At 34.0% G+C, this 27,008-nt stretch overlaps 2 protein-coding genes and 2 long non-coding RNA genes across 6 annotated transcripts; 3 read left to right on the top strand and 1 right to left on the bottom strand.

The window, feature by feature from the left end:
- Positions 1-233: 233 nt before the first annotated feature.
- On the top strand, positions 234-3,235 carry LOC111209449. The gene is made up of 10 exons (XM_022709358.1): positions 234-474; positions 778-974; positions 1,192-1,465; positions 1,623-1,737; positions 1,809-1,933; positions 2,135-2,216; positions 2,284-2,419; positions 2,477-2,634; positions 2,701-2,821; positions 2,912-3,235. The coding sequence occupies exons 1-10, from the start codon at positions 234-236 to the stop codon at positions 3,233-3,235; spliced, it is 1,773 nt and encodes a 590-aa protein (XP_022565079.1).
- A 5,722-nt stretch (positions 3,236-8,957) lies between these two features.
- Positions 8,958-10,093, bottom strand: LOC106418038. Of its 2 annotated transcripts, none has more exons than XR_007320796.1 (2): positions 9,857-10,093; positions 8,958-9,362 (listed from the first exon to the last, which is right to left on the bottom strand). It is a non-coding gene; the product is annotated as an uncharacterized LOC106418038 (long non-coding RNA). The 2 variants fall into 2 exon arrangements; XR_001283585.3 differs by having other exon boundaries at positions 9,867-10,093.
- A 3,139-nt stretch (positions 10,094-13,232) lies between these two features.
- Positions 13,233-14,627, top strand: LOC125583731 (translation initiation factor IF3-1, mitochondrial-like). 2 transcript variants are annotated; one of them, XR_007320795.1, is made up of 4 exons: positions 13,235-13,510; positions 13,765-13,832; positions 14,049-14,283; positions 14,432-14,627. XR_007320795.1 is itself a non-coding variant. In XM_048751184.1 (3 exons), the coding sequence occupies exons 1-3, from the start codon at positions 13,405-13,407 to the stop codon at positions 14,199-14,201; spliced, it is 327 nt and encodes a 108-aa protein (XP_048607141.1). In that variant the 5' UTR covers positions 13,233-13,404; the 3' UTR covers positions 14,202-14,627. The 2 variants fall into 2 exon arrangements, 1 of the variants encoding a protein (XP_048607141.1); XM_048751184.1 differs by having other exon boundaries at positions 13,233-13,510; positions 14,049-14,627.
- A 317-nt stretch (positions 14,628-14,944) lies between these two features.
- Positions 14,945-26,907, top strand: LOC125583730. Its single transcript, XR_007320794.1, has 2 exons — positions 14,945-15,243; positions 26,404-26,907. It is a non-coding gene; the product is annotated as an uncharacterized LOC125583730 (long non-coding RNA).
- Positions 26,908-27,008: the final 101 nt, after the last annotated feature.

The following is a 27,008-nucleotide window of genomic DNA, read 5'->3' as shown; positions in this document are numbered from 1 at the left end:
CCTTTGACGATTCTTCATCCCTTTCCTCTGACTCTCCTTTGATCCGTTTCACGATCTGATCCTTAACCAATCAATACATCCTCCACTTCGTTCTCTCTCTACTCTCATTTATGGATTCGTTTTGCTTTTCCCCTTCAGATTTTCTTTATAAAACTCTTTGTCTGCATTTTCTCCTTCAGATTTTGTTTACACAACTCTTAATCCAAGTTTTATTTCGATTAAGCTTCGCTGCAATGAATTCCAACGGAAAATCCACCTCAGAGAAACCAAAAGCCATTGAGACTGGCTCCTCTCCCGGACCGATCAAGCTCATCGGAACACCCTATGTCTCTCTCGGCCACTCGATCAGCGACCCCCACTCGAAGCAAGCCAAAGGCGAAGCGTCGGTCACCTCTGGTTTGACCAAAATCAGCGGAAAGACCTCTGTCTCTTCTGGTATCTTGATCGGCGTACCTAAATCGAGAAACCCCAATGGTGAGAACCCTTATCATTTCCTTATGAAATTATAGAGTCCGTCTGATTACCTTAAAAAATTAGAGAGTCTAAAGCTTTGAGGTTTAAAACTATAGACTCTGTTTGATTACCTTAAAAAAATAGAGAGTCTAAAGCTTTGAGGTATAAAACAACGAGATGAATAAGACGATTTTTTATGGCATATTGTTTTTATACTACAGAAAATATAAAAGCATGTGAAATTGTGGTACGGAGTTTAGTTTCCTTTTTGTTGATGGCAACGTTCGTATTCCTATGCATGTATGAAGACTGGTGTCTCTTCAGGTGTTAGAGGCAAAGCCGTTGTCTCCTCTGGCACCAAGGGAAAAGCCATTGTCTCGGCCGAGGTTGTGGCTTTCAAAGGTGTGAAATACGGAGCTCATGACGGCGAGCTGAGGTTTCGGTTGATCTTTTTCTGGGAAGCTCGAAATGTTGTGACAAAAGTGCTTCTAGGTCTCGAGATGCTTCTCATCGACCAAGAGGTATAAACCGAGTTCTATATTACAATTTAGTTTAGAAATAATGCTGATAAACATTTTAGAATCAGACTTATTGTTCTATTATTTTGTAGTTTAGTACATTCATAGTAAGTGTTTGCTTTTGTTGATATTACAATAAACTATAATTTTGTTGTTGATGCATTTCTAAGATCTCATCTCTAGCATTTCTGATTAATTTCTTTTATTATGATGATAACAGGAGACTGTCATTCAGGGTTTCATCCCAGCTGGGAGGATAGACACTTATTTGCCACACATGAGAGCTGGTGGCATTTACAGACTCAACAGTTTTTTCGGGTCTAACAACAAGACTTTGTATCGTGTTGCAGATCCAAGTTTCACCATCACATTCTCATCGACTTCTGTCCTCTCTGATCTAGAGGACAGTTCGGCATGTTTCCCTGAGGATCGTTTCTGGTTCCATGGATATGAGGAGTTCGATGTTGCCTGCGACTTGCGAGGGGATCTTTATGGTAAGGTCTCACTGGTATATAGGATAATGTTAATCTAATTCGATCAGATATATTCAGCCTTCTTTGTCTAGGATAGTGTTAAGATCCATACTTACGTTTTTGGTTACATTGTGTGTTTATGATATATAAAGCATTGAGTTTGTTTTTTATTTTGCAGATTATGTTGGCCATATCAAGCTTGTGAATGGGCAGGTTCTCAGTGACACTCTCGTGCTAGATGATGCCGAAATAGCTTCTTCGCGCCGAGTTCTGCTTCATGTTCTAACACATGAGTAAGCTAATCTGTATTATTTTCATATTCCTGAGTTGTCTCTCTATTCACACATGTTTTTGTATGTTATAGCGATCCAGTGATGAAGTTGTATCTATGGGACAAGGCTGCCTTCAATTTCAGTGAGAGATTCAAAGCATCTGGAGGAACTGCACGTGTTATTTTAGTCACTACCTTGAACCCAAAGCGACTTGGAGGTCTGTATTAGCAATTTTTCTTATTTTTTAGAATTCCATAGGATGGTCAGGGAATATTATCTGGTTAGGTTGGCTTTGAGGAATAGAACTGTATTTGGTAGAAGTTGAGCGTATTGGCTATGAGCGTACTGTTATGGAAAATTTTACATCACATTTTACGTTATAACTTTCATCTGTCTTATAACAATGGATTTGTTACAGGTGCTCTAGCTCTCTCCTCCATGACGCCATCACGTGTGTTTTTGGACACTGATGTCCAAGCAACCCGAGATTATCTCACTTGGTAATCTTTCTTTTATTTAAAATTGTTAGTCGTTATTCCATCATTGTTTTAGATGTTTGTACGTTAGCTTCAGGATGAACACGAATCTAGATGTTGCTAACAGAGTTGACGCAGACATTGTCACTAAGACTGAGACAGTGACCATAGGCGAGCTATTTTCCTATATGAAGCAGGAAGATGCGAAGGTTGTTCAGTACCAATTGGTGACACATCTAATATGATTATCTTGATTGCTTATTTAATCGTTTATCATTTTGCAGGTTGCTTGGTTTGAGTGCATAGCAACCATTGGAGATGTTGCGCACGGCTCATCATGGTATTACATAGGCTGTGGTGGGTGCCACACTAAGGCAACCAAAGGGCCTACTAGCCTTATGTGTAAGAAATGTGGGAAAACCGAAATTGTTGGTGTTGCACAGTAAGTGACTCATATCTACTTAAACTCATACTTCAGTGCACTATTCTTACTCTGCTTATGACACAGGTACTTGGCGAAGATCTCCATGTATGATAATGATGATCAAGCGTCTTTTGTGCTCCTTGGTGGTGCTGGATATGAGTTATCTGGTAAGAAAGCTTCTGAATTGGTTGAGGATTATTTCGAGGTAATTACAAACCCGTGTGCTTTTGTTATTTAGAACTGTATTTTCCAAGATAATTAGGGGTATATAGTGACAATTGATTACTTTGTGTAGGCCAATGAGGATGTAGGGGATGATCACTTGGTTCCGGTACCTCAAGCTCTTATCGATACCATAGGACAGACCCGAAAATTCGTTGTGAAGGTGTCAAATCACAATTTAACTGGCCAGACCCAAGCTTTGACTGTGACAAAGGTGCTCACTCCAGAAGTTCCAGAAGTTGAAGCCAATTTCGAAGGAAATGTGGCTGTACCAGACGCACAGGAAACTTTGGACAAGGAAGTTGCTGGTGATGGTCCTTCCACATTCTTTGGGAGTGTGAAGAAGACTGCTGGTCAGGCTGACGCAGAGGATCCCAAGCGAGCAAGAAGTGGCTAGGATGTGTTACATGTTGGTTTTTATGGTTACTAAAACTCTACGCTTTGGTTTTTTTTTAGTCTCAGACTTTTTTTTTGCACCATTAAACTATCCTTCTTACATATATTTTGTCTCTACTTAGTGTTTTTACTTCAAGTTTGATGTTTGAACATTTTAGTTTTGTTGGATTTGAGGCTTTCACGAATTTGGTTGTTTTAAGAAAAAGTGTGTTCGAGAGTATCTACGGTTTTGATTTTAGGCAAACATGTAACATCATACAAAATTATATGATTTTGGTTGACTAATAGTAGTTATGGAATAATAAGGATACACACCATTAACTCTAAGATTGATTATACAATCTACTAACCGGCTAATCAAACATAAGAAATCGAACAGAATATTCAATCACGAAATATTCAATCACCAACCAAACATTCTTTATGATCGCATTAAGTAAAATAGAAAACATAATATTATGTTTCCATAAACGAACGTGATTGCCGAACGTTTTTGCACCGAATTGATATGATTAAAAATACTTCCAAGCGTAAGAGTTAATCACATCCATATTCCATCTTCCTCATAGAGACAAGTCCTCTTTCACACGATCGAACCGCTACTACACATACCATTGGAGAATGGAAAACCAACCTCCTACCACCCCTGTGGAAACTGGAGGTAAACAATCTTTTCTCACTATCAAAGTATTCCTTATTACTCAGTTTTGTTGGTGAATCTCTTTAGTAATCTTCACAATCATTCAAGATTGACTTCTCACAAAATTATCACTCTCTAATGCACAATCGTTCCAAATATGCTAACCTCTTAAATATGTTCCAAAAGAGAGCCCTGTATTCAAATTGATTATATATGATCATCATTCTTTGTTATGACTTGCATGATGATAGAAATTATATTACAAACGGATGATCATTGTCCTTTCTTCATCCCTTCTTCGTTTGTCTTTTTCATTCTTTACTTACACAACTTAAGTTGATGTTTATTATTTGATTAAACACAATAACGTGGACCTATATATTGGTCATAATTGGAGCACCGATCATCGACCTATTAATTTTTAGTTACATATATATTTTTGAATAATTTTCTTCACTATCTATACTCTATTAAACTTTATAAAATCACACACTATGAATAAAATATTTAATAACCGTCTATAAATATTTTTACTTGATTAAGATTTAACAATACGAATTTCCGTGTTTTAAAAAAAAACTTTAAGGATTATTAATACATTTTTATAGAATAAACATAACACTTTCCATTACTATAGGTTAGCTCTTTCACAACACCAGTTTGTTGCTTTTTACAATCTCTTAGATAATTTTCTTCATATGTGACTTTTCTTCATCGTTAAACACATGTTTATGTTTTGATAAACATTAGAAAATACTCTTTTTAATAAGATAGTTGTAAGAAAATTTAGAATATCTATCTATATAGTAAACGAACTTAAACTCACATTAAAAAGGTTAAATTTAGAATATTAGGGTTTTAAGCAAAAGTGTTTTTAAAGGACACGTGTGATATATCAATGCTTTTACTTGATATAATTATATTTTTCTTATATTATCATTTGTCTTATATATAGGGTTAACTAATTTTTTTTTTGAAACAAAAGGATTCAATATACTAAATTTAATTTTTTATTAAAAAGAAAAATTAATTTCTTTCTAATCTCGAGATCATATTTGTAAAATATTATTTATATATTTTTCTGTAATTATAAAATATTATAGACAACTACATATATATGAAAAATAAAAGAACATTTCAGTAATACTAATTATAAGTTTTGTTTTGGTAGCATTAATCTGTGAAGAAATATATATTTTAACTGTCTGGCTATTATATATTCCGTAGGACCAAACAAGTTAATTTTGAAAACATAACCCTGTGTGTAATAATTATAGTTGGAAATACATTTATCTTATTACAATTTATAGTTTCTTTTGTAAAGTTCTAAAGAATGAATGCCCTTAATTAAAATCGCATGTTTTATAGTGACATCTCACATGCAACACATTCCTCAAAGAATCCACCAACTTCATGAAGGGATTTCAGTGCGCCCTATCACAGTATGTATAAGAAGTGTTTGGGACATCAGAAAACACCAAACAGATAATACTCAAATTTGCATCGGCTTCATGTGCTTTGACCACCACGTAAGCCATTTATTAACTTTAACATATACATATATATATGTATTTTCCACTCCACCATATTTGATTTAAACTACTCACTATTTACTTAATTGGTTCGGAACAACAAAATTTGTTCACATTCAGGGACAACTATTAGAAGGTCGGCTCACCGGAAACATTCAGCCAAATGACCCAAAAAATTTAACCGAGGGAGATATATATGAATTTTCAGGATTTTCTGTCATACATAATTCACGACATCGAAAACTCACCCAACTGTCGTATTACATTTAGATCGACCAAGAGACAATAACATTGAAAGTTACAAACATCGGTCCAATATTTCCAGTTCACAATTTCTATCCTCAGAATTACAAAAATCTATTGCGCTTAGACACTGCATCCACCTACTTACCAGGTAAGTAAGTCAGCCCACTATCAATTAAACCAACATGGATGTTTCTTCTAACTCAAAATCAATGTGCAGATGTCGTCGGGCAGATACTCATAATACAAAAAAGAAATTCGTACCACCCAGTACTCAATATTGATGCCACGATTGGTATACGGCTAAACAGGTAAGTCTAACACAATAGGTAAAACAAAATCATAATTCTCTTCATACATACACCTTTATCTCAGGTCGACAATGGTTAAACTCATACTGTGCGAAGCAAGCAGCAGATTTTAGCATCCTACAAAGCAAGAAGAATAGGAAATTTAAAGTTGTCATCATCACAAGCATAATTCCTAAACTTTTCCAAGGTAAATAATTTTTTTAACACATCAAAAAATAATACAGATCTAGATTTGTTTTTATCAGTAGAACAATAATATCCAATATTTTTCAGGCAAACTACTACTCAGTTCATCACCAGCAACAAATTTCTACTTCAACAAATCAATTGATTACATAAAGCATTTCAAATGGCGAATAAGAGATCATGCAAAAGCATGCAGCAAAGAGTGACTTTAATTCATGCATCATTCGGATTATTATTCTTTTTTCCACACAACTTGATACCTAGATTTATTTACATTTTAAACAATTTTATCATTGTTTTTTTAATCTCTACTTCTATATAAAATCTAAAACTCAACTTCTGTCTTTCAATCTTTGCTAAGCAATTTAAATATATAGAGAATAAATTAAACTACATAATCTGCGTGTAACGCGGACAAAGGATCTAGTCTGTATAAAAAATAAATATAGTATAATTTTAGTAATTTCATTAATATTATTACATTAATTATCTTTCCATATTTCATTCAGTTTAACAATTTCATTAATTATATTACTTTAACAATACATCACATCATTAATTATATTACCATAGTAATAATAGTGCAGATTTTTATTTATTAGTTAATTAAAATTAACTTTGTGCTAATTATAAAATAAAAAATATAAAATAACTGGGTTTTGCATATGGTTAAACGTTCGATTAATTTTGTTTTAATAATTTTTTTTATATTTTAGTTTCAATCAGTGGAAAATTACGTAGCCAAAAACATAATTCAAAAACATGTTTTGTGAATAAAATAATAACTTAAATCAAAATAATAAAAATGCATTACATTTATTGTCACTTAATTTTTCACTCCATATAATTATTTTACTAAATAAAAAAACCCTTTCTATTTCACTTAATTTAGCCAAACATATAGAAATAGTCATTTTTATTAATTTACAAAATCAGTTAGGCATGAACATTGGTTATCCATTTAAGTACGGATTGTTCTTTTCGGGTATCATTATATTTTTATTTTCAAATTATGCCTCGTTTGAATATTATAAATTTATGTGTGGGTTTTGAGTAGAGTCTTTCTGGGTCTTGATGAGTTCGGTTCTGATATATAGAAACTTAAAAATATTTAAATAATAAATGTATCTAAAACGGGTTCGGATATTTATACCAAAAAAAATCATATTATCTTATTCGGTTCAGGTCTTTTGAATACAATTAGTTATATTACGACCCATAAAATATATAACATTAATTACAAAAAACAAATATCAATGTATAAAAATCTAAGAAACAATATCCACGCGGGTGCGCGAATCAATCTCTAGTATATTGTCTCTCTCGTTAAATTAACATAGCATTTGAGAAACACTAAGAAGAACAACTTCGATTGCTTCCTTTCTTCATCAAGTTTCTGTCTCACCTTTTACGGATTCCACTCCAAGCGAGTTTTTTTTTCCACCGATTCATGGACGAGTTGACTCAAGCCAACGTCGTTTACTTGGCTCGGTCGTTTCAAGCATTGAAGAATTTGGTGAACTGCCTTGTGTTTTTCTGTCTGATCCTCTTTCAGATCATTCGTGCCGTGGATTACATCATGCTCTCTCTGAAGATGTAAGATGTCCGACTTGAAGTAGTCGCTGACGTAGTTGCTAAAACAGACGTTGTGTTGAAACGTTGTGTTGAGTGGTGAAGACCAGTGTTGAATGGTGAAGACCATGTGGAGTCAAAATGATGAATTGGAGTCGTGTTGACTTGTAAAGCAATAGAGCATTTTGGAGATAAGAAAAGAGGAATAAACTTGAGGAGCAAGTTTATGACTTAACGGAGGAGCAAGTTTATCACTCTTGTCTACGTTCTTAATCGTCTTCATTATTCTCTCACTAGGTTCATCTTAATATATTGCATAAATTCATTCTATAGGAAATTGAATATAATACTTAGATTTTTATTACTTTTAATATATCGTGAACCCATTTAAAATTTTTTGTTTACTATATAAAATATAGCATTAAATTATCTCTTTTGTGTAAAATTCATAAATTTTCAGAAGGCAACAAAATATAGAAAACTGATTCAAACACTTTGTGTGTTAAAATTAAAAGGACCATACTTGAAGTACTTAAGAGTTTTGTTTTTATATTTGTTTATTTTTATTTTTATTCTTTTTAATGTATAGGGTTAATATACGATGAAGAACAACTGTGATTAAACAATTTTAAATATTTTCATTGTTTTATTATTTATTTATGTACATTTTGTCTTGCACATACAAATATGTTAACCAACATTTTCATAGTAGGGATGAACTATATAGTCCTTATATAAATTTATGAGATATTTTGAGATTTATATATTTTATAGGTGATGTGTTATGCTTTTCTAATATAAACATTAATTTCTCTCAAAACATAAAATAAAATTATATGTTTTTATTAATATACACACAATTCTTAAAAATATTTGTTCACAAAATAGAAAAATATATACTTTGACCTAGTCATATGCTCGGTTTTTTTACTAGCAAAATCTGTTTCTCTTTTTGTTTATACTGCTTACAATAATAGTTCATTAAGCAGTTTTTGTTGATAAATAAGTTTTATAATTCAGAAAATTTATATATATTAATTTAGAGTTGTCAAAATGAATAATCCAACTCAAACCAATCCATATCCGTATAAACTCATTCTCTTATGGATATGGATAAACCCAATCCATTTAGTTAATGGTTTGGATCAACCAACGACTCATTTAAATTAATGGGTTAATGGTTTTAATGAGTTGATCCACTATTACATGCTATCGATCAATATTATAAATCAATTAAAATAAGCAAATAATTACGTAAATTTTAAATAAAAATATTACTAACACTGTCTAAAATTTGATTATGCAAATTTAAAAGTTAAAAAAAAACTAACAAAAAATTATAAAACATAAAAATAAAACAGAGTATCTTCATTTGACTATTGCTTTAAAGTCTTTGTGAAAGGCGTTCTTTTCTTTTAACTTGCCATGGTAGAAACATTCCAACACTTAACAAACAGATGAAAACGAAACCATACGAAAGGGATCAAGCACAGCAACTCTGCCACCGTACTTATCCGCAGATTATCTTCATATATCAGGAACAACCTTCCATTCATTAAATCTCAAATCAGTAGCAGCATCTTCCCCTGGTATTGATGAGCGTTCCAAGAACGGTGAACAACACCTTAGCTCCTTCTCCTGAACCTGTAAGAATGGTACACAGATTTTGATGTTACAGATCATTCAAAAAAGCGGATAACAATGGCAACAACCAAAAGTAAGACAAGTCAAGAATTCAGGGATCAAACTCTGGTGAACAAAAAGTGATATAGCTGTCGTTAGACCTAAACTAGTCTGTTTTAGTGCAACCCATAAGAACTTAAATAAAATCTAAGCAAGTCTCGTGAGTATTTCTCCAAGACTCCAACCAAACTAAAGTCCAAAAGCTACAAATCTCAGATTCGCTTTGCAAGAGCAGCTACAAGAACTTTGAAGAGACACTGTAACGATTTAAAGAAATGAAGCAATCAGAGTAAGATATCAAGCTTCGATTGATCTGAAATAGCTTAGAGTCAATGGAGTCTCTTCTAAACTAACGAGTTCGTTGATAGATCAAATCAAACCCATAAAATACACTTCAATCGATCATAAATCAACAAAATCAATGACCCAAAAGGCCAAATTGAAGAAAAATATACTTTGACTCACAGCGAAGGTGACGTTGTTGTGTTGTGATCAATGACCCAAAATCAATGACCCAAAAGGTGTGATTGATGTGGTGATCGATGTCAATGGTGTCTGTGTTGAAGAGAGATCAAAGAGTTCGCTAGCTAGAAAAAGGAAGAAAAAAAGAGACGAATTATAGATTACTTGAGAAAAAACGGGTTGGATCCATAAACCCATTTTGATCCAAACCAATATCAATCCGACTCACTAAACTCTTTAACCCATCTTATATATTAAAAGATAACTTTTTTTTTTTAAATGGAACTAATCGACTTATTCCTAAAAAACCATGTTACATTTAATTTATAATCTTATCATTTAAATTTTGGGCCTACAAGAAATTTTTATTGGGCTATCAATAATTGGATTTAAACAATAGATGATCTATTGAATTTATTGATAGTATAAATTAAATAAATATAATTTAATGTTGTAATACTATACCTCCATATGTTAAATATTTAAATATTTACTCGATAATATAAATCTATGAAGCAAAAAATTTAATTTTTTATAAACTTTCTAAATTTGTGAAATGTTACAATATCTTTGAATATGACAATAAAACAATATTTTACTAATATTTTTATATATATAGTTACGATTTTAATAATGAAATAATAATCCTAAAATGTATATATAGAAGAAGATACAAATACATATGAAAGTTTGAAACAATCAATTCAATAAAAAAAATATACCGTAAACTTATTATGTTTTAAAAATTGATAGACATATATATATTATAATATATACAAATTTAGAATTGAAAACAAAATATTTATATAAAAATAAATAAAAACAAAAACCCGCGATAATATAAATATATGAAGCAAAAAATTTAATTTTTTAATAACTTTATAAATTTGTGAAATGTTGCAATATCTTTGAATATGAAAATAAAAAAATATTTTACTAATCTTTTTCTATATATAGTTACGATTTTAATAATGAAATAATAATCCGAAAAAATATATATAGAAGAACATACAAATACATGTGAAAGTTTGAAACAATCTATTCAATAAAAAAATATACCATTAACATATTATATTTTAAAAATTGATAGACACATATATATTATAATATATACACATATATATTATAATATATACCAATTTAGAATTGAAAAAAAATATTTATATAAAAATAAATAAAAACAAAAACTCACGCGGTTGCGCTGATCGAGATTTAGTAAAAACTATTAATTCATTAACATCCAAATTATTTACTCATTAAAACCATGGGTTGGTTTTGTTTAGATCAATCAATTAATTTTAACCCATTTTGACACCTCTATATATTATCCCCCATTTAAAATTTCAGATTTTTTATATATTACAGGAATGATGGCAGATTTGAAAAAACAGTTTCCATATAAAATTCCAATTAGTTAAAAAATGTCGTATTGTGCCCCAACACAATGTTTGGCAGATTGTAAGAAGCAACATGGAGCTGATGCTAGTGGCAGTTGTTCCGAAGAAAAGGAATTTTGTAACTACGTTGCTAATTGTAAAGGTTCTTGCTAACTGTTGTGAATATAATAATATCCAACCAAAGTTTTATACTATCTTTTTACCAATAAATATCTAAATGTTACAATATTTGTCTCAGATTTGTGGATCCATTTATAATAAATAATAATAAGAGAATTAAATAAATACAAATGTGAATATCAAGATTGTAATTTAAATAAAATAAATGATCACAATATTATTAGATGTATCCAAAAATGTGTATATGATCAAAAACGTTTAAGACGAGTTTTAAAAAACAGCGATGAAATCACAACCAATATTTAAATGTGATATCATCACCTAAAATGTAAATTTTGTGTACATTGTAAAAAAAAAAAAAAAATTAGCATGTCTTGATTATCTACACTAAATAAAAGGCACTAATTTGAAGGCCTCTAATGTCTACATGAGCTAAAATTTTGAATATACAACTACATAGGGCTCGACTCTAACCGGTTAATAGTATTATTCCAAACCATCATAATGATCTCTTATAATTAATTTGGTTCACCTCCTTTTATACGCAAGTCTGAGAACACTATTTGTTAATGCGAATTATTAGTTTCAATTTATGCATCCAATGATTTTTCTTTAGGACAGTTTTAGAATAATAGTTTATATATTCGACATGTATCATATATGATAAACCGGACTGAAAGTTTTGTTTATGTTAAGATGAAAAATAAGAATAGTCTAATGTTGTAAATCGTTCTTGGTTTATCTTAAGATGTACAGAATCTGCTCTGGTAAACAAAACATGAAAAACTTTTGAATCGGCTCTATTAGACTTAACATAATCAGCACAATATGATTTAGGTATCCAAACGAAATAATAGTTTGGATTATATATGTTATATATATATGTTTATTAATGACAGGTTCATTACGTTTTAATTCGATTTTTCTGAATGCAATAATACTGGTGGCCCACTTAAACCGAAAACAATGTATATGCATATTAATGTAATGTTTGATGCCTTGTTAATTTACAAAAACATAATTACTGAAGATCTTAAGATTAGTTATAAATCCAGTGACAAAAGTTGTAAAATACCACAAAAGAATAGGGTTATCTTATATAAGACATTTGTTTTAGTGGGATACATATATATATATATATATATATATATATATATATATATATATATATATATATCCTCAAACTAACAAAAAACGTTTTGTCCATTTTTGACATAGTTTAGTTTTGTTATTTATACATCAAATATATTAATAACTTAAAATGCACATATCAGGTTTTGCAAGTTTGCTAGATACGTAAAATAACTCTTTTTTCATATCAAACTTTTTTGCTTCATTTCATTTTCTCTAATTTATTAAATATAAGTAATTAAGTCTAAAATAATGTAAATCTATTTTTCATTTTATAAAAAATAAAAATTTTATTTTAGAAATCCAATTTATATATATAATGCATAATATAAAATACAAACATTTACCTTTTTACTATTGGTTCCAAACCATATTTCTTTTTTGTTACTATTCATATTTTATTCTCCGTTTTTTTGTTTAACCCCTAATATTTCGCAGTTTATAAAACAATACTTAAAAGGTACTGCGTAACATTATTCGCTTATTCTGATGTTCCCATTCAGTCTAAAAATTATTCTTACTATCTAAATCTAAAACTTAATTCAATTCAGTAATTTGAGTATTACACAGTTTTCACTATTCTCTATTTTAATGTATAAACTAAAAATTAATCAAATTCTTACTAAATTTTTAATATATTATATTAATTTGTTACGTGTGGGCCATCCACCTACTAAACTGTATATTTAAATAGTAATATTTTAAAAATTTATGGTATTGCTTGCTCGAGTTTTCTTTATCTACTAAAGACATTATAGTTGTATATAGTGTTGGATGTTCTGCTTTAGGGTTTTTGGGTTGTATGTGTTTAAGGTTTTAGTTAGTGATTAACGTTCTGGCTCTCCTAGGTCCTAGATCTTGTTCATGGTTGTCAAACTCGTTTACAACTTGATATGATCTTGTTCCAGACAAGCAAGAAGGAAGAGGATGTTGAATCTGATGGCCCACACCTCAATGATAAGATTACCGCCAAGACTGTAAGATTGGTTTCCGAGGAAGGTAATTTGATTTGTTCATGTACCAGATAAAGAGACAGTGAAAGATGAAATCTCTAAGAACACATTGTTTTGTTACTAAGTTCCTATTCGGTGGAGTGTCTTTAGATGGGAGTCATCAGTTAAAAGTCCGTTTTGCTTATACGTTTTAATAAACAAGTCGAACGTTCAGCTTTAGAACACATAAAAAAAAAGATAAATGAACCTTCTGAGATTCTGATAGTGAGGAACGTGTGATATGGTTTTGTCGTTGTGCAGAACATTGTATTGTGACTCTGAAGGAAGCTCTCAGACGGGCAAAAGAGCTCAAGCATGACTTAGTTGAGGTGATATGTCAATTAAAGTATAAGTTATTCTAGATGTTCTTTCTAATTATTATGGTTATCCCTTTAGTCTACAAATACCTCTTTTGAAACATGAGTTATTTTTGTTTGTGATGATTATTGTTTCCTTTAATCTACAAGTACATCTCTTTAGGTGTATTTTTGTACATATTTCTAATTTGTTTTTTTTTTCCCTCTTATCTCTTGCTTGTCTTGTAGGTCCAAAGAGATGCTAAGCCACCAGTGTGTAAAATTGTAGACTATGCACATGACAAGTACAAAAAAGATCAAGTAGGAAAGGAGCGTGCTAAGGCCAAGGTCTGTTACATGGCCTTTGGTATTGAAAATATCAAAGTTGTCGTTGTGTCCTGAGTTTATGGGTTTTGCCTGGTTCTAGCGGGCTGAAGTAACCATTAGACCTGAGGTCAAGGAAATTCATTTTACTCCAAAGATTGTATGTTTCTCTTGAAACCCACTCTCTGTTTCTTATTTTATTTTTTATTTTTGTAACAGCTCTGTTTCTTATTCTTCGTCTCATCTGTGTGGTTAAGAATGAAAAACTATAACGACATTTTTCATTTCACTTTCTTTTTCTCATCCAGGATGCAAAGGACCTACAGTTTAAAGAAAAACAAGCATCAATACTGATGGAGATGTGAAGGATGCAAAGGACCAACATATTTCTTTTTTGTTAACATTCATATTTTATCATTCAACGCTTTTTGGTTTAACCATTAATATTCCACAACTTATAAAACATCACTTTAACCGTACTACATAATATTATTCACTTATTCCTTTCTTACCGTTCAATCTATATATTACTCTTGCTATCTAAATCTTGAACTGAATTCAACTCAATTATTTGAGTATGACACAGTTTTCACTATTCACTATTTTAAAGTATAAAATAAAAAATTAATCAAATACTTACTATTTTTTTAATATATTCTATTAATTTTGTTATGTGTGGGCCATCCACCTAATAAATTGTATATTTAAATAGTAATATTTTAAAAAGTAATTTTATTTACATGTATATAAATAAATTCATAATTCTAAAATAACAATAACTTTTAAGAATATCAAAATTATATACACGCTTAGGAAACATACCCTTTTATTTTCTTATTGGAAAATGAACGAGTCTAAAGCTTTTTCACATATTATATGAGGAAAACTTGGATTTTTCTAAATTAGATTCGTTTAAATCGGAACATATTAAGATGAGTTTCTTAAATTAGATTTTTGTTATGTATATATGTAAGAATACTTTGTATGTTGTAACAAATAGAATAATTCATCTCTTTCCTAATTTTTTAACTCACTATCAATCCATTTCTATAATCCAAGATGAGGAAATCCGTTCAACTCTTGTCTACGTTCTTAATCGTCTTCATTATTCTCTCACTAAGTTTGTATTTACATCTTAATATATTGCATAAATTCATTCTATAGGAAATTGAATATAATACTTAGATCTTTATTACTTTAATATATCTTGAACCCATATAAAAGTTTTTGTTTGTTATATAAAATATAGCATTAAATTATCTCTTTTGTGTAAAATTCATAAATTTTCAGAAGGCAACAAAATATAGAAAACTGATTCAAACATTTTGTGCGTCAAAATTAAAAGGATCATACCTGAAGTACTTAAGAGTTTTGTTTTTATATTTGTTTATTTTTATTTTTAATGTATATGGTTAATATACGATGAAGAACAACTATGATTAAACAATTTAAAATATTTTCATTGTTTCATCATCTATTTATGTATATTTTGTCCTGCACATACAAATATGTTAACCAAAATTTTCATAGTAGGGATGAACTGTAGTCCTTATATAAATTTATGAGATATTTTGAGATTTATATATTTTATAGGTGATATGTTATGCTTTTCCAATATAAACATTAGTTTCTCTTAAAACATAAAAAATTATATGTTTTTATTAATATACACGCAATTCTTAAAAATATTTGTCCACAAAATAGAAAAATATATACTTTGACCTAACACTACAAGAAAACAGCGGTATTCTGACGGACATTCCGACGGAAAATGAAATCCTCGGAATATCCCGAGGAAATTCCGAGGAAGCACAAAATTGGGTTTCCTCGGAATTTTCTCGGAATATACAGACGGAATTCCGAGGAAATATCTATCCGTCGGAATATTCCGAGGAAATTCCGAGGGAAAATGGGTTCCTCGGAAAAAACCGATGAATTCCGAGGAAATATTATAGCCGTTGGAGAGCCGTTGGGGAATTTTACAAAATTCCGAGGAAATTCCGACGAACTAGCCTTTTCCGTCGGAATTCCGTCGGAATTTCCTCGGTCTGTCGGCAGGATTTAAACTATAAATACAAGCACTCCTCTTCCTCTTCATTCACTCCATATCTTCATCCTCCCTCTTACTCTATTTACACACGAATTTGATTCATAAAAAATATGTCTTCTTCAAATTATTTTCGTTCTTGGATCGATCGACCTCATTTGGATCCGAACACGAGATTGCTTACGGAAGAATACCAACGAGGTATAACCGAATTCATGGGGTTAGTTCACCGACAACCGGAAGAAAAAACAGGTATGTTAAGATGTCCTTGCTCTAATTGTAAAAATAGAAAGGTTATTAAAGAGTGGGATGTTTGGACTCATCTATATTTGAGTGGGTTTACACGAAGTTACAAAATTTGGTATCATCATGGGGAAACTGATTATGAACATGGTAGTACTAGCGAACCTCAGCCAGCGGTTAGATTAGAAGAACCAATTAGAACAGATGTAGATTATGGTGTAGGTACTGAGCAGATGGTAAATGATCATTTTAGAGGGGAAGATTTACCCAATGCAGAAGCTAGGAGATTTTATGATATGTTGGATGCTGGAAAGCAACCATTGTACGAAGGTTGCAGAGATGGTCATTCAGCTTTATCATCTGCTACAAGATTGATGGGCATTAAAACAGATTATAATTTGGCTGAAGACTGTGTGGATGCGATTGCTGATTTTGTAAAAGGTATTCTACCCGAGGATAATGTAGCTCCTGGTTCATACTACGAGGTTCAGAAACTCGTAGCTGGTCTTGGTTTATCGTATCAGGTAATAGATGTATGCAGCGACAACTGCATGATTTATTGGAGGGCGGATGAACAGCGGGTTACATGCAAATTTTGTGGAAAGCCTCGTTATAAAGATACGAGTGGAAGAGTTCCAGTGCCATATAAAAGGATGTGGTATTTACCTTTGACGGAAAGGTTGCAGAGGTTGTATCTGTCTGAACGCACAGCGCAACCAATGAGATGGCATGCGGAGCACTCAACAGATGGTGAGATCAGACATCCTTCAGATGCAAAAGCGTGGAAGCATTTCCAATCAAAGTATCCCGACTTTGCGTATGAGAGAAGAAATGTCTACCTTGGATTATGTACTGATGGTTTCAGTCCGTTTGGCAAGAGTGGAAGACAGTATTCTCTATGGCCCGTCATTCTTACACCATACAACCTACCCCCAAACTTGTGCTTGCGACGAGAGTTTTTGTTTCTCTCGATTCTCGTTCCCGGACCAGAGCATCCTAAGAGATCACTTGATGTGTTTCTTCAGCCACTAATATATGAGTTGCAACAACTATGGGCTCAAGGTGCTGAAACATACGATGTTTCGTGTAAAGAAAACTTTCAAATGCGGGCAGTACTAATGTGGACAATAAGTGATTTTCCAGCATATGGTATGTTGTCTGGATGGACAACGCATGGAAGGCTATCATGTCCATATTGTCAAGATAACACTGATGCTTTCCAACTAAAACACGGAAGGAAAACGTGTTGGTTTGACTGTCACAGGAGATTCCTACCACCTGATCATCCATATCGTAGGAGTAGGAATTTGTTTACGAAGAACAAGAGGGTGTTTGACAGTCCACCTCCGGAAATTTGTGGGAAAGATTTGAAGATACAACTAAGAGATTTTGGTGCAGAAAGGACGCCAGACGTCGGTGGACATGAGCGTTTTCCGGTAGATGCTGTTGGAGAACTACATAACTGGCACAAAAAAAGTATTTTCTGGGATCTACCATACTGGGAGGATCATCTGCTAAGGCATAATTTAGATGTCATGCATATTGAGAAGAACTTTTTTGACAATCTCATGAACACGATCCTTAATGTTCAAGGTAAAACAAAGGATAATTTGAAGTCAAGACTGGATTTAGTCGATATATGTGCTCGTTCAGAACTTCATGTTGATGAGAATGGTAGGGCTTCTTTTCCCATATACTGACTTGATGCAGAGGGAAAAGATGTGTTCTTTGATTGGATTTCAAACGATGTGGAATTTCCAGACGGTTACGCATCAAATTTGCGTAACTGTATCGACAGAAAGGAAGGAAGGTTTACTGGCTTGAAAAGCCACGATTGCCATGTAATGATGCAGCGCCTCCTTCCGTTCACCTTCAAGGAACTATTACCACGAAATGTTCATGAAGCAATTGCAGGGATAAGTGGTTTCTTCCGCGATTTATGCACTAGATCAGTGACTCTTGAAGGTATTGAAAATTTGAAGACTAACATAGCCGTGATTCAGTGCAACCTTGAGAAGATATTTCCTCCCTCATTTTTTGATGTTATGGAGCATCTTGTTATTCACCTGGCAAGAGAATTGGAACTTGGTGGTCCTGTGCAGTATAGATGGATGTATCTGTATGAGCGGTATATGTTCCATTTGAAAAAGATGGTGAAAAATTTAAGTAGGGTGGAAGGTTCTATAGTCGCACAGATGATCAATGAAGAAACTTCAAACTTTGCCGAGTACTACTTTCCAGCAGAAGTTCAGACCAAAAACAGAAGACCTGCTCGGCATGATGATAGAGGCGAACGGGCAACATATCATGTTACGGTTCCAGACATTTTCACAGACGTTGGACGACTTAGCGGAAAACCAAAGGACCGTCGACTTACTGAGCAGGAGCGCAGTCATTTGCAAACATATTTGCTCACCAACTGCGAAGACGTTCTTCAATATGAGAGGTAAATAAATGAGCTTACAAATTTTTATTTTAACAAGTTGAAATTTAAATCTTAATTAATTACATTATTGTCATCATATACAGGATTTTCATGGCAGAAAAGCGGTTCGAGTATAGATACGCCACAGAGGACGAACTAGAAGAAATGAAGCAGAGAGAATTTACTGGATGGATGTTTACTTATGTGAGTGCTTTAAACAAATTAAAATATATTTTATCACATATTTATACTAATTCACATTTATTGATATAACATATATATATGTGCTATTAATAGGTGTCTGCTGGTTTGGCCAGAGGTGAAACATTTGACGATTGGATACGTGAGATGGTCGTTGGACCAAACTTTGTTGTGAAGTCATATCCGAGATTTTGTACTCGAGGATATGCATTCACAACTCAGAAGAGGAGACGTTCGAGTACGACTTATGATGCTGGCGTTTGTTCTGCATCAGGAGATGATGTATACTACGGACACATACATGAGATTTTGGAAATCAAGTATTTGGGCATGGTTGGATTGCGCTGTACTGTTTTCTATTGTGATTGGCACGACAACACTCCAGATCGAGGTGTGAGAACAGATGCATTTGGTGTTACATCAGTAAATTCGAGGCGAAAGCTGCAATATTATGATCCTTTCATTCTTGCTTCTCAGGCCGATCAGGTATTTAAATGTTAATTATTCAGAATGATTCATCATCATGTGTATTAATTTATAATTTTTTAAATGTTACAGGTTTGTTATATCAAGTACCCCCGGGTGAGGAACAGAGATGATCCATGGGTTACTGTTACAAGACTCAACCCGAGAGGCCGAGTTCAGGGAAGTTCTGAGCTGGAAGACCCACTACAACCAAGCACATCCGGCAACTTAAGTGCAGCAGAAGATTTAGCTGGAGTTGGCCTTGTAGTCGATTTAACCGACTTTGGAGAGGAAGCCGTCGTTCACGTAGAGGATGAACCAGTGATTGGAGAGTTTCACCAAGATCCAAATTCAGATTCATCTGGTGATGATGACTCGGAAACAGACTACCATTGATTTTTTTTTTTTTTTTAAGAAATACCGAGGAAATTCTGAGGAACACTTGATATAACCTCTTTCCTCGGATATTAGTTATTTGGTTTATCTAGCAAGGCAAAGCTGAATACGAATTAAAAACTACTCAAAACACAACCAAATAAAACGAAGAAACCATGTAAAAGAAATACGAACTCATAATTAAGAAAAAAAAACTAAGTTCAAAATTAACAGAAAATAAGACCATAAAACGTTAGAATAAAAAGAAAATAAAATAGCGCGGTCGGAAATCAAATGGCAATACTGGCCGGTGATAGCTCCTACTCCTCGTCTCCTGCTCCAGATGTTCCTGCATCGTTGGGTCTCTTGGACCTCTTTCTTACCCTGTGTGTACCACTCGAACCCGAACCAGAGCTGGATGGAGAGTTGTCCCGATGAACTACATCATCCTTTTGGCAAAGACACGGCCTGATACATGAAATGGCAGCCCAGATCTTGTGTAGCATGTCGTTGTTTGTCTTTATGCTCTGATCTCTCCAATGTTGTTGCTGGCGCGAAGTGGCGTTCGGTGGAAGCTCTTGCAGCTTGTACTGGCTGGAGTCTGATGGGAGTAGCTGATGGGGTTGTGAATCATCTGGAATGGCTTGTGCAGCCTCATCTTCTCCTTCTTCATCAACCACGGCCTTGCCTTTGGTCTGATATTTTGGCGTGAAGAAGGATGGCTTGTCTACTAGTGCGGTAGCAGGGGGTAGGAACTCAACTGCAGCCTCTGAAAGTAGTCAGGCCGATCTGAGGCAGGTGGCAGTAGAGTGTTTTCTTCGCTCGGTCCTGGAATACGTAGACGTAAGGACCATCCCGATCGATCCTCGAGTGGGGACCAGCTATGAACTCCTTACTTACTAGAGAAATGACATCCAGGTAGTTCCAAGCAATGTTGTTTGATCTGTCCAGTGCTACCTGCTGGTTCTGGCAGTCTACACCCACATGTCTAAGGATCCGAGTAATCACTGCACCAAATCCACATGCATTGCTCTTGGATTTGGTTACTTTCCCCTTGTATCCTGCTAAGTTTGCGGCCAGCACCGCTCCCATGTTGAAGGCAGTAGCAGGTGGGAATGTAGAGTTTCCAAATGCCGGTAGCAAATGCCTCACACCTTGGTACAGGAGGCACAACTCCCATTGCGTGACTGATGCGGCTGTGGTTGTCCCGTATAGCAATGAGCCAATGAGGCGTGTCGCATATCTCAGTACTGGGCTCCGGATAAGTGACTCCTTTGCCTGAGAAGATCTATAAACCCCTGTGCCAATCGTTTCCCAGAAGTTCAACAGCTCTGAAGTCCAATAAAGACCAGATGTCCTCTCCCCCGCACTCAATCCAAATAGTCCGCAGAGGTCTGTGAAAGATACCTCATAGTATACTTTCTGCACTACGAATGCCAGAAAACCTTCCTGATGGCTATCATCGGGACGGCTGACGTATGCGGATGCTATGAACTGGCGTACCAACTCCGGATAAGTGGGTTCCTTGAGGTTGCATAGTTGGCCTAGACCCATGTTCTGGAATAGCCCTTCAATGTCTGCTTTGATTCCCAATATTGTCATCGTCTCAGGACATGCTAGTTGTGTAGCCGGAACGGCTACCTTCTTCATGTTGTTATAGTGGGTCGTATCAGACTTATCCCACTTCTTTGGCCTTTGCGTCTCTCGCTGAGACGAACCCTCTTCTTGTGTGTTCTTCTTTGCTGATGTTTTCGTGCGCTTCATTCTCTACAAAATAGAATCATTGCTCTCAACATGGTTATAATCAATTAAGAACTCAAAGCAACATGAAAATGAAAGGCGAAATCGAGTTGTGATAAAAAAAACGAAATTGAAAAAAATTCTCAATCCCTAAATCATCTCAATTGTGTTCCAAACTCGTTGATCACAGACAATTGTGTTCTATTCCATGTTTAAACATCTGTTTCATGCATATTTGATCAAGGAATCAACAAGGAAATAAGAAATTCACAAAACCCAAATATTGCTCAAGAACACGATTTCAGAATGTGGAGATTCGCGGAGTATACCTGTCTTAGGGTGAAAACGAGTGTAGGAATCAGGTAGAGCTCGAAAAATCAAGGGGAATAGAGCCCAAAATTGTTCAAATCGGATGATTATAGAGAGAGAAAGGGGGGGCGAATTATAGGGGAAATCGGAGGGGATGAGAGTTCTGAGGTTTAGATCCAAAAAAGGTCGGGTTTTGCCTTATAATTCTGTTTCCCGCACACGCATCGATCGATGCGTTTTTGAAGAAATACGGATCGATCGATCACATTCTTACGCTTTGGTCCATCTTAGTGATCGATCGATCCGTTTTTGGACATATATCCATCGATCGATCCGTTTATAAAAAAACTTACAAGATTTTCCGAGGACATTCCGAGGAACACTTGAGATTCTCGATCGATCGATGGGATAATCTCATCGATCGATCACATTCTTACGGTCCGGTGCATCTTAGTGATCGATCGATGCGTTTTTGGACATATATCCATCGATCGATCCGTTTATAAAAAAACTTACAAGATTTTCCGAGGACATTCCGAGGAACACTTGAGATTCTCGATCGATCGATGGGATAATCTCATCGATCGATCACATTCTTACGGTCCGGTCCATCTTAGTGATCGATCGATGCGTTTTTGGATATATATACATCGATCGATCCGTTTATAAAAAAAATTGACGTATTGAAACCCCAAACACTAGTTCCTCGGAATTTCCTCGGAATATTCCGAGGAAGAAGAGGGTTTCCTCGGAGTTCCCTCGGAATAATCCGAGGAAATTCCGAGGAAATATGGTTTTTAAACCGAAAACAACGTTTTGCGGTTTGAATAACACCTATATAACCCTTATTAAGTGTCTTACGTTCCTTATGAAGTCAAAAATTTGTTCCTTACCGTATAATTAACACTTTTCCGATTGTATGAACGAAATCCCACAACATAAGAGAAACACTTATACCTTTTAATGAACGGTAAAGGGAATACTTTCAATTAGTTTTGAAATTTGTTATTTCATGGTTTATGCTCATCTATACAAAGAATCCTCAATGGTATGCATTACAATTGTATAAGAAATGAAATACGGCAAAAAAATTGATGTTTTGAAACCCCAAACACTAGTTCCTCGGTATTTCCTCGGAATATTCCGAGGAAATTCCGACGGATATTTTACTATCCGTCGGAATTTCCTCGGAATATTTTCATTTTACCGGGAAAATATTTCGCGAAAATTGAAATTAGAATTCCGACGGATATTATTCGTCGGACCCTAGGTTTTATAACCACGAGCCGCTTCTTCTTCCCCATTTCTCTCTTCATCCTCTGCGCGACTCCTCTCTCCTTTCCGGCGATTTCCCCCTGAAATCCGACGATATCTCCGGCGATCTCCCCCTTCTCTTACACAAATCATGTAAGGACCCTATCCCACTCTCTTAGGTTTTATTTGTTAGGTTTTTTTGTAGTTTTGATAGATTTTTGTTAGGGTGATTGGTTAGGATTGTGATTTGGTTGTATAATAGGTTTAGAATTATGATTTGGTTGAATAATTTGTTTTGTTGAATTGATGTAGAATTTTTTTATAATTTTTTTATTTTTTTGTATTTATAAAATCGATTTTTGTATATAAAATCGATTTTTGTATTTTACAAATCGATTTTTCTATATAAATTCGATTTTTTGGATTTTACAAAAAAATTTTGGTATACAAATTCGATTTTTTTGGATTTTACAAAACATTTTAAATATCTATAAAACTTTTTTTGTGATTAAAAACTATTATTTGGGATTTAAAAATATTTTTAATATATATATATTATTAAAACTATTTTTTTTAATTATTAAACTATTTTTATTTATTAAAACTATTTTTTGTTTATTAGAACTATTTTATATATTTATTAAATATTTTTAATATATATAAATCTTTTTTGTCACTATATTATTTGGGATTTTTTTTAAAAACAAAATTAATTTATATATTTCTCTATTTATTAAATATATTTTTTTAATTTACAGGTCTCATGATGATCAGACCCGGCCTCGACAGCGTCGTGTCGTGGTGGTACGGGGAGCCAGTCTCGGGATTCCAGCCATTTTCAGGATTCCCCTGCGCCCCACAGCTCCAACCATACATCTCCCTCTGCTGCACCCGCTCCTGCTCCTCTCGCTCCCGCTGCTGCATCCGCTCCTGTTCCTCCGGGTCCTCCGGGAGTGATGCGTGTTGCGGAGTTGGTTCAACAGCCCGGTCGTGACCATCTTCCGTATCTCACTCCGTATCCACATGGACGGGGTCAAACATGGTAATTAAACATTTTTTTCTTTAAATTTGGATTCATTATTAACCGTTTATTCTTTTTATTAGGTTCAACCGATCCGGGAACGGGATCAGCGCATGGATCAACCGTATGATGTACTCGGCCCTCGACAGTGGACATCCGACTTTCACTCACTTCCCTACCGAGAAGCAGGTTCTGTGGTTTCGTCAGTTTGGGGTAAATATTCTAATTTCTTACTTATATTTTTAATCTTTAATATAATTTTTCTACTAATTGTGTTTTTTTTTCAGCAAGAGTTCAACTGGAATTCCGATGAGACGCCCTTTATCTATCACCACTTCGTCCATAAAGTAATGGACAACTATGGGAAGCAGATCCACGAGTGGAAGAAGAAGTGGGAAATCAATAAGGTTCGATTTAATTTATTAAACAATTTTTTAATATAAACTATTTTTTAATTTATTAAACTATTTTCTTTTTTTTTTTATTAAAAGGTCCCAAAGTCGATGAACGACACGGTCTGGAAGGAATTGTGTGCGCATTGGGATAAAGAAGAGACGAAAGAAACTTCTTCCACCAACTCCACCAACCGCAGGAGCGACCGTAAAGGGAAGGGCATCTACAAGCATAACTTGGGTGCTCAATCTATTGCCACTCTGGGAGATCGCATGGTAAGTTCAACCGTTTTTTCTTCAATTATTTGAGTTTCAGAATTTTAATTTATTGTGCATTTCTTCTAATTTCTAATGTTTCTTTAATTTATGTTTTTTTTCAAGGCGGAAGAAAATGATGGCGAGCCGGTTGATGATCTCGCCCTAATGAGGAGGGCGTATACCAACAAGAAGACCGGCCAGATTGATGACGGTCTTGTGAGGGACGTGGTCGACCTGGTCCAAACTCAGGTGGTAGACGAAGTGTCTCAGCTTCAAACCGAGGATGACGCTTCGACGGCTTCGACCAACTTGTCCCGGTTTCGAATCAACGAAATCGTTGAATCCGTAAGTTCTTTTTTTTTTAAAGTTCAATTCATTTATTTCTTGGTTTAAATTTGTAAATTTGGCTATTTTCTATTCAGTCGGTTCCAAAGAAGAAGGGACGTTTGGTCGGTTTGGGTCGTCGCACCCGGTCGGTTCCTCCTTCTTCTGCACCACCGCCCTTTGTTGATCCAGAAGTGCTTACGGCTCAGTTGAAGGACAAAGATGATCGTATATCTTTGTTGGAGACCCAGATGGCGGCTCAACAGGCGGGCTATGAGGCACAGAGGAGGCTGAACCAGCAAATGATGGAGATGATGCAGAGGATGTACCCGAACGAGGTCTTCCCGGACGTGCCAGACCCGTAGTTTTTTTTTTTTCCAAAAACTCGGAATGTTTTATTTTTATTTGTGAAACTTTGAATATTAATTAATATGATTTCATTTTTAATTTTAATTTCATATTTTCGAATTTAAATTTCAGAAATTTTATTTTTTAAAAAAAATTAATATTTTTTACATTCCGAGGAAATTAATTATATTTTTTACTCGATCGATCGATGCGTTTTTGGACATAAATCCATCGATCGATCTGTTTATAAAAAAACGTTCGGAATATACCGAGGGAAACCTTTCCTCGGAATATACCGAGGGAAACCTTTCCTCGGAATATACCGAGGGAACGGTTCCTCGGTATATACCGAGGAAAGGTTTCCCTCGGTATATTCCGAGGAATATGTCCCTCGGTATATTCCTATCGATCGATGTATATATGCCTAAAAACGCATCGATCGATGAACGTCCGAGGAAGTATCCCGACGAAGTTCTCCCTCGGTATATTCCGAGGACCTTTCCGACAAACTAGTGATCCTCGGAATTTCCTCGGAAGTTTATTTCCTCAGAATTCCGTCGGAAAATTCCGAGGAATTTTCGAGGAAAGAAGAAATTCCGAGGAATTATTTCCGACGACTTGTTTCGTCGGTATGTCGTCGGAATAACGATATTCCGACGAAATTCCGACGATTTTTTCCCTCAGAATCCTTGCTGTTTTCTTGTAGTGTAATCATATGCTTGTTTTTTATTTACTAGCAAAATCTGTTTCTCATTTTGCTTATAATGCTTGAAATAATAATTCATTAGGCAGTTTTTGTTGATAAATAAGTTTTATAATTCAGAAAATTTATATATATTATCTCCCAATTAAAATTTCATATTTTTTATATATTACAGGAACGATGGCAGATGCGAAAAAACAGTGTCCATATAAAATTCCAATTAGTAAAAAGTTATCATATTGTGCTGCAACACTATGTTTGGCTGATTGTAAGAAGCAACATGGAGCTGATGCTAGTGGTAGTTGTTCCGAAGAAAAGGGATTTTGTAACTGCGTTGCTAACTGTAAGGGTTCTCGCTAAGTGTTGTGAATATAATAATATCCAACCAAAGTTTTATACTATATTTTTACTAATAAATATCTAAATGTTAAAATGTTTGTCTCATATTTGTGGATCTATTTATAATAAATAATAATAAGATAATTAAATAAATACAAATGTGATTAACAAGATTGTACTTTAAATAAAATAAATGATCACAATATTATTAGATGTATCCAAAAATGTGTATATGATCAAAAACGTTTAAGAGGAGTTTTAAAAGACAGCGATGAAATCACAACCAATATTTAAATGTGATATCATCACCTAACATGTAAATTTTGTGTACATTGCAAAACATAGGGCTCGACTCTAACCGGTTAATAGTATTATTCCAAACCATCGTAATGATCTCTTATAATTAATTAGGTTCACCTCCTTTTATACGCAATTCTGAGA

The sequence above is a fragment of the Brassica napus genome, chromosome C3 (assembly GCF_020379485.1).
Source record: "Brassica napus cultivar Da-Ae chromosome C3, Da-Ae, whole genome shotgun sequence".
Taxonomy (NCBI): Eukaryota; Viridiplantae; Streptophyta; class Magnoliopsida; order Brassicales; family Brassicaceae; genus Brassica; species Brassica napus.
Note: the sequence above shows the minus strand (reverse complement) of the source record. Positions and strands in the feature narration are given on the sequence as shown.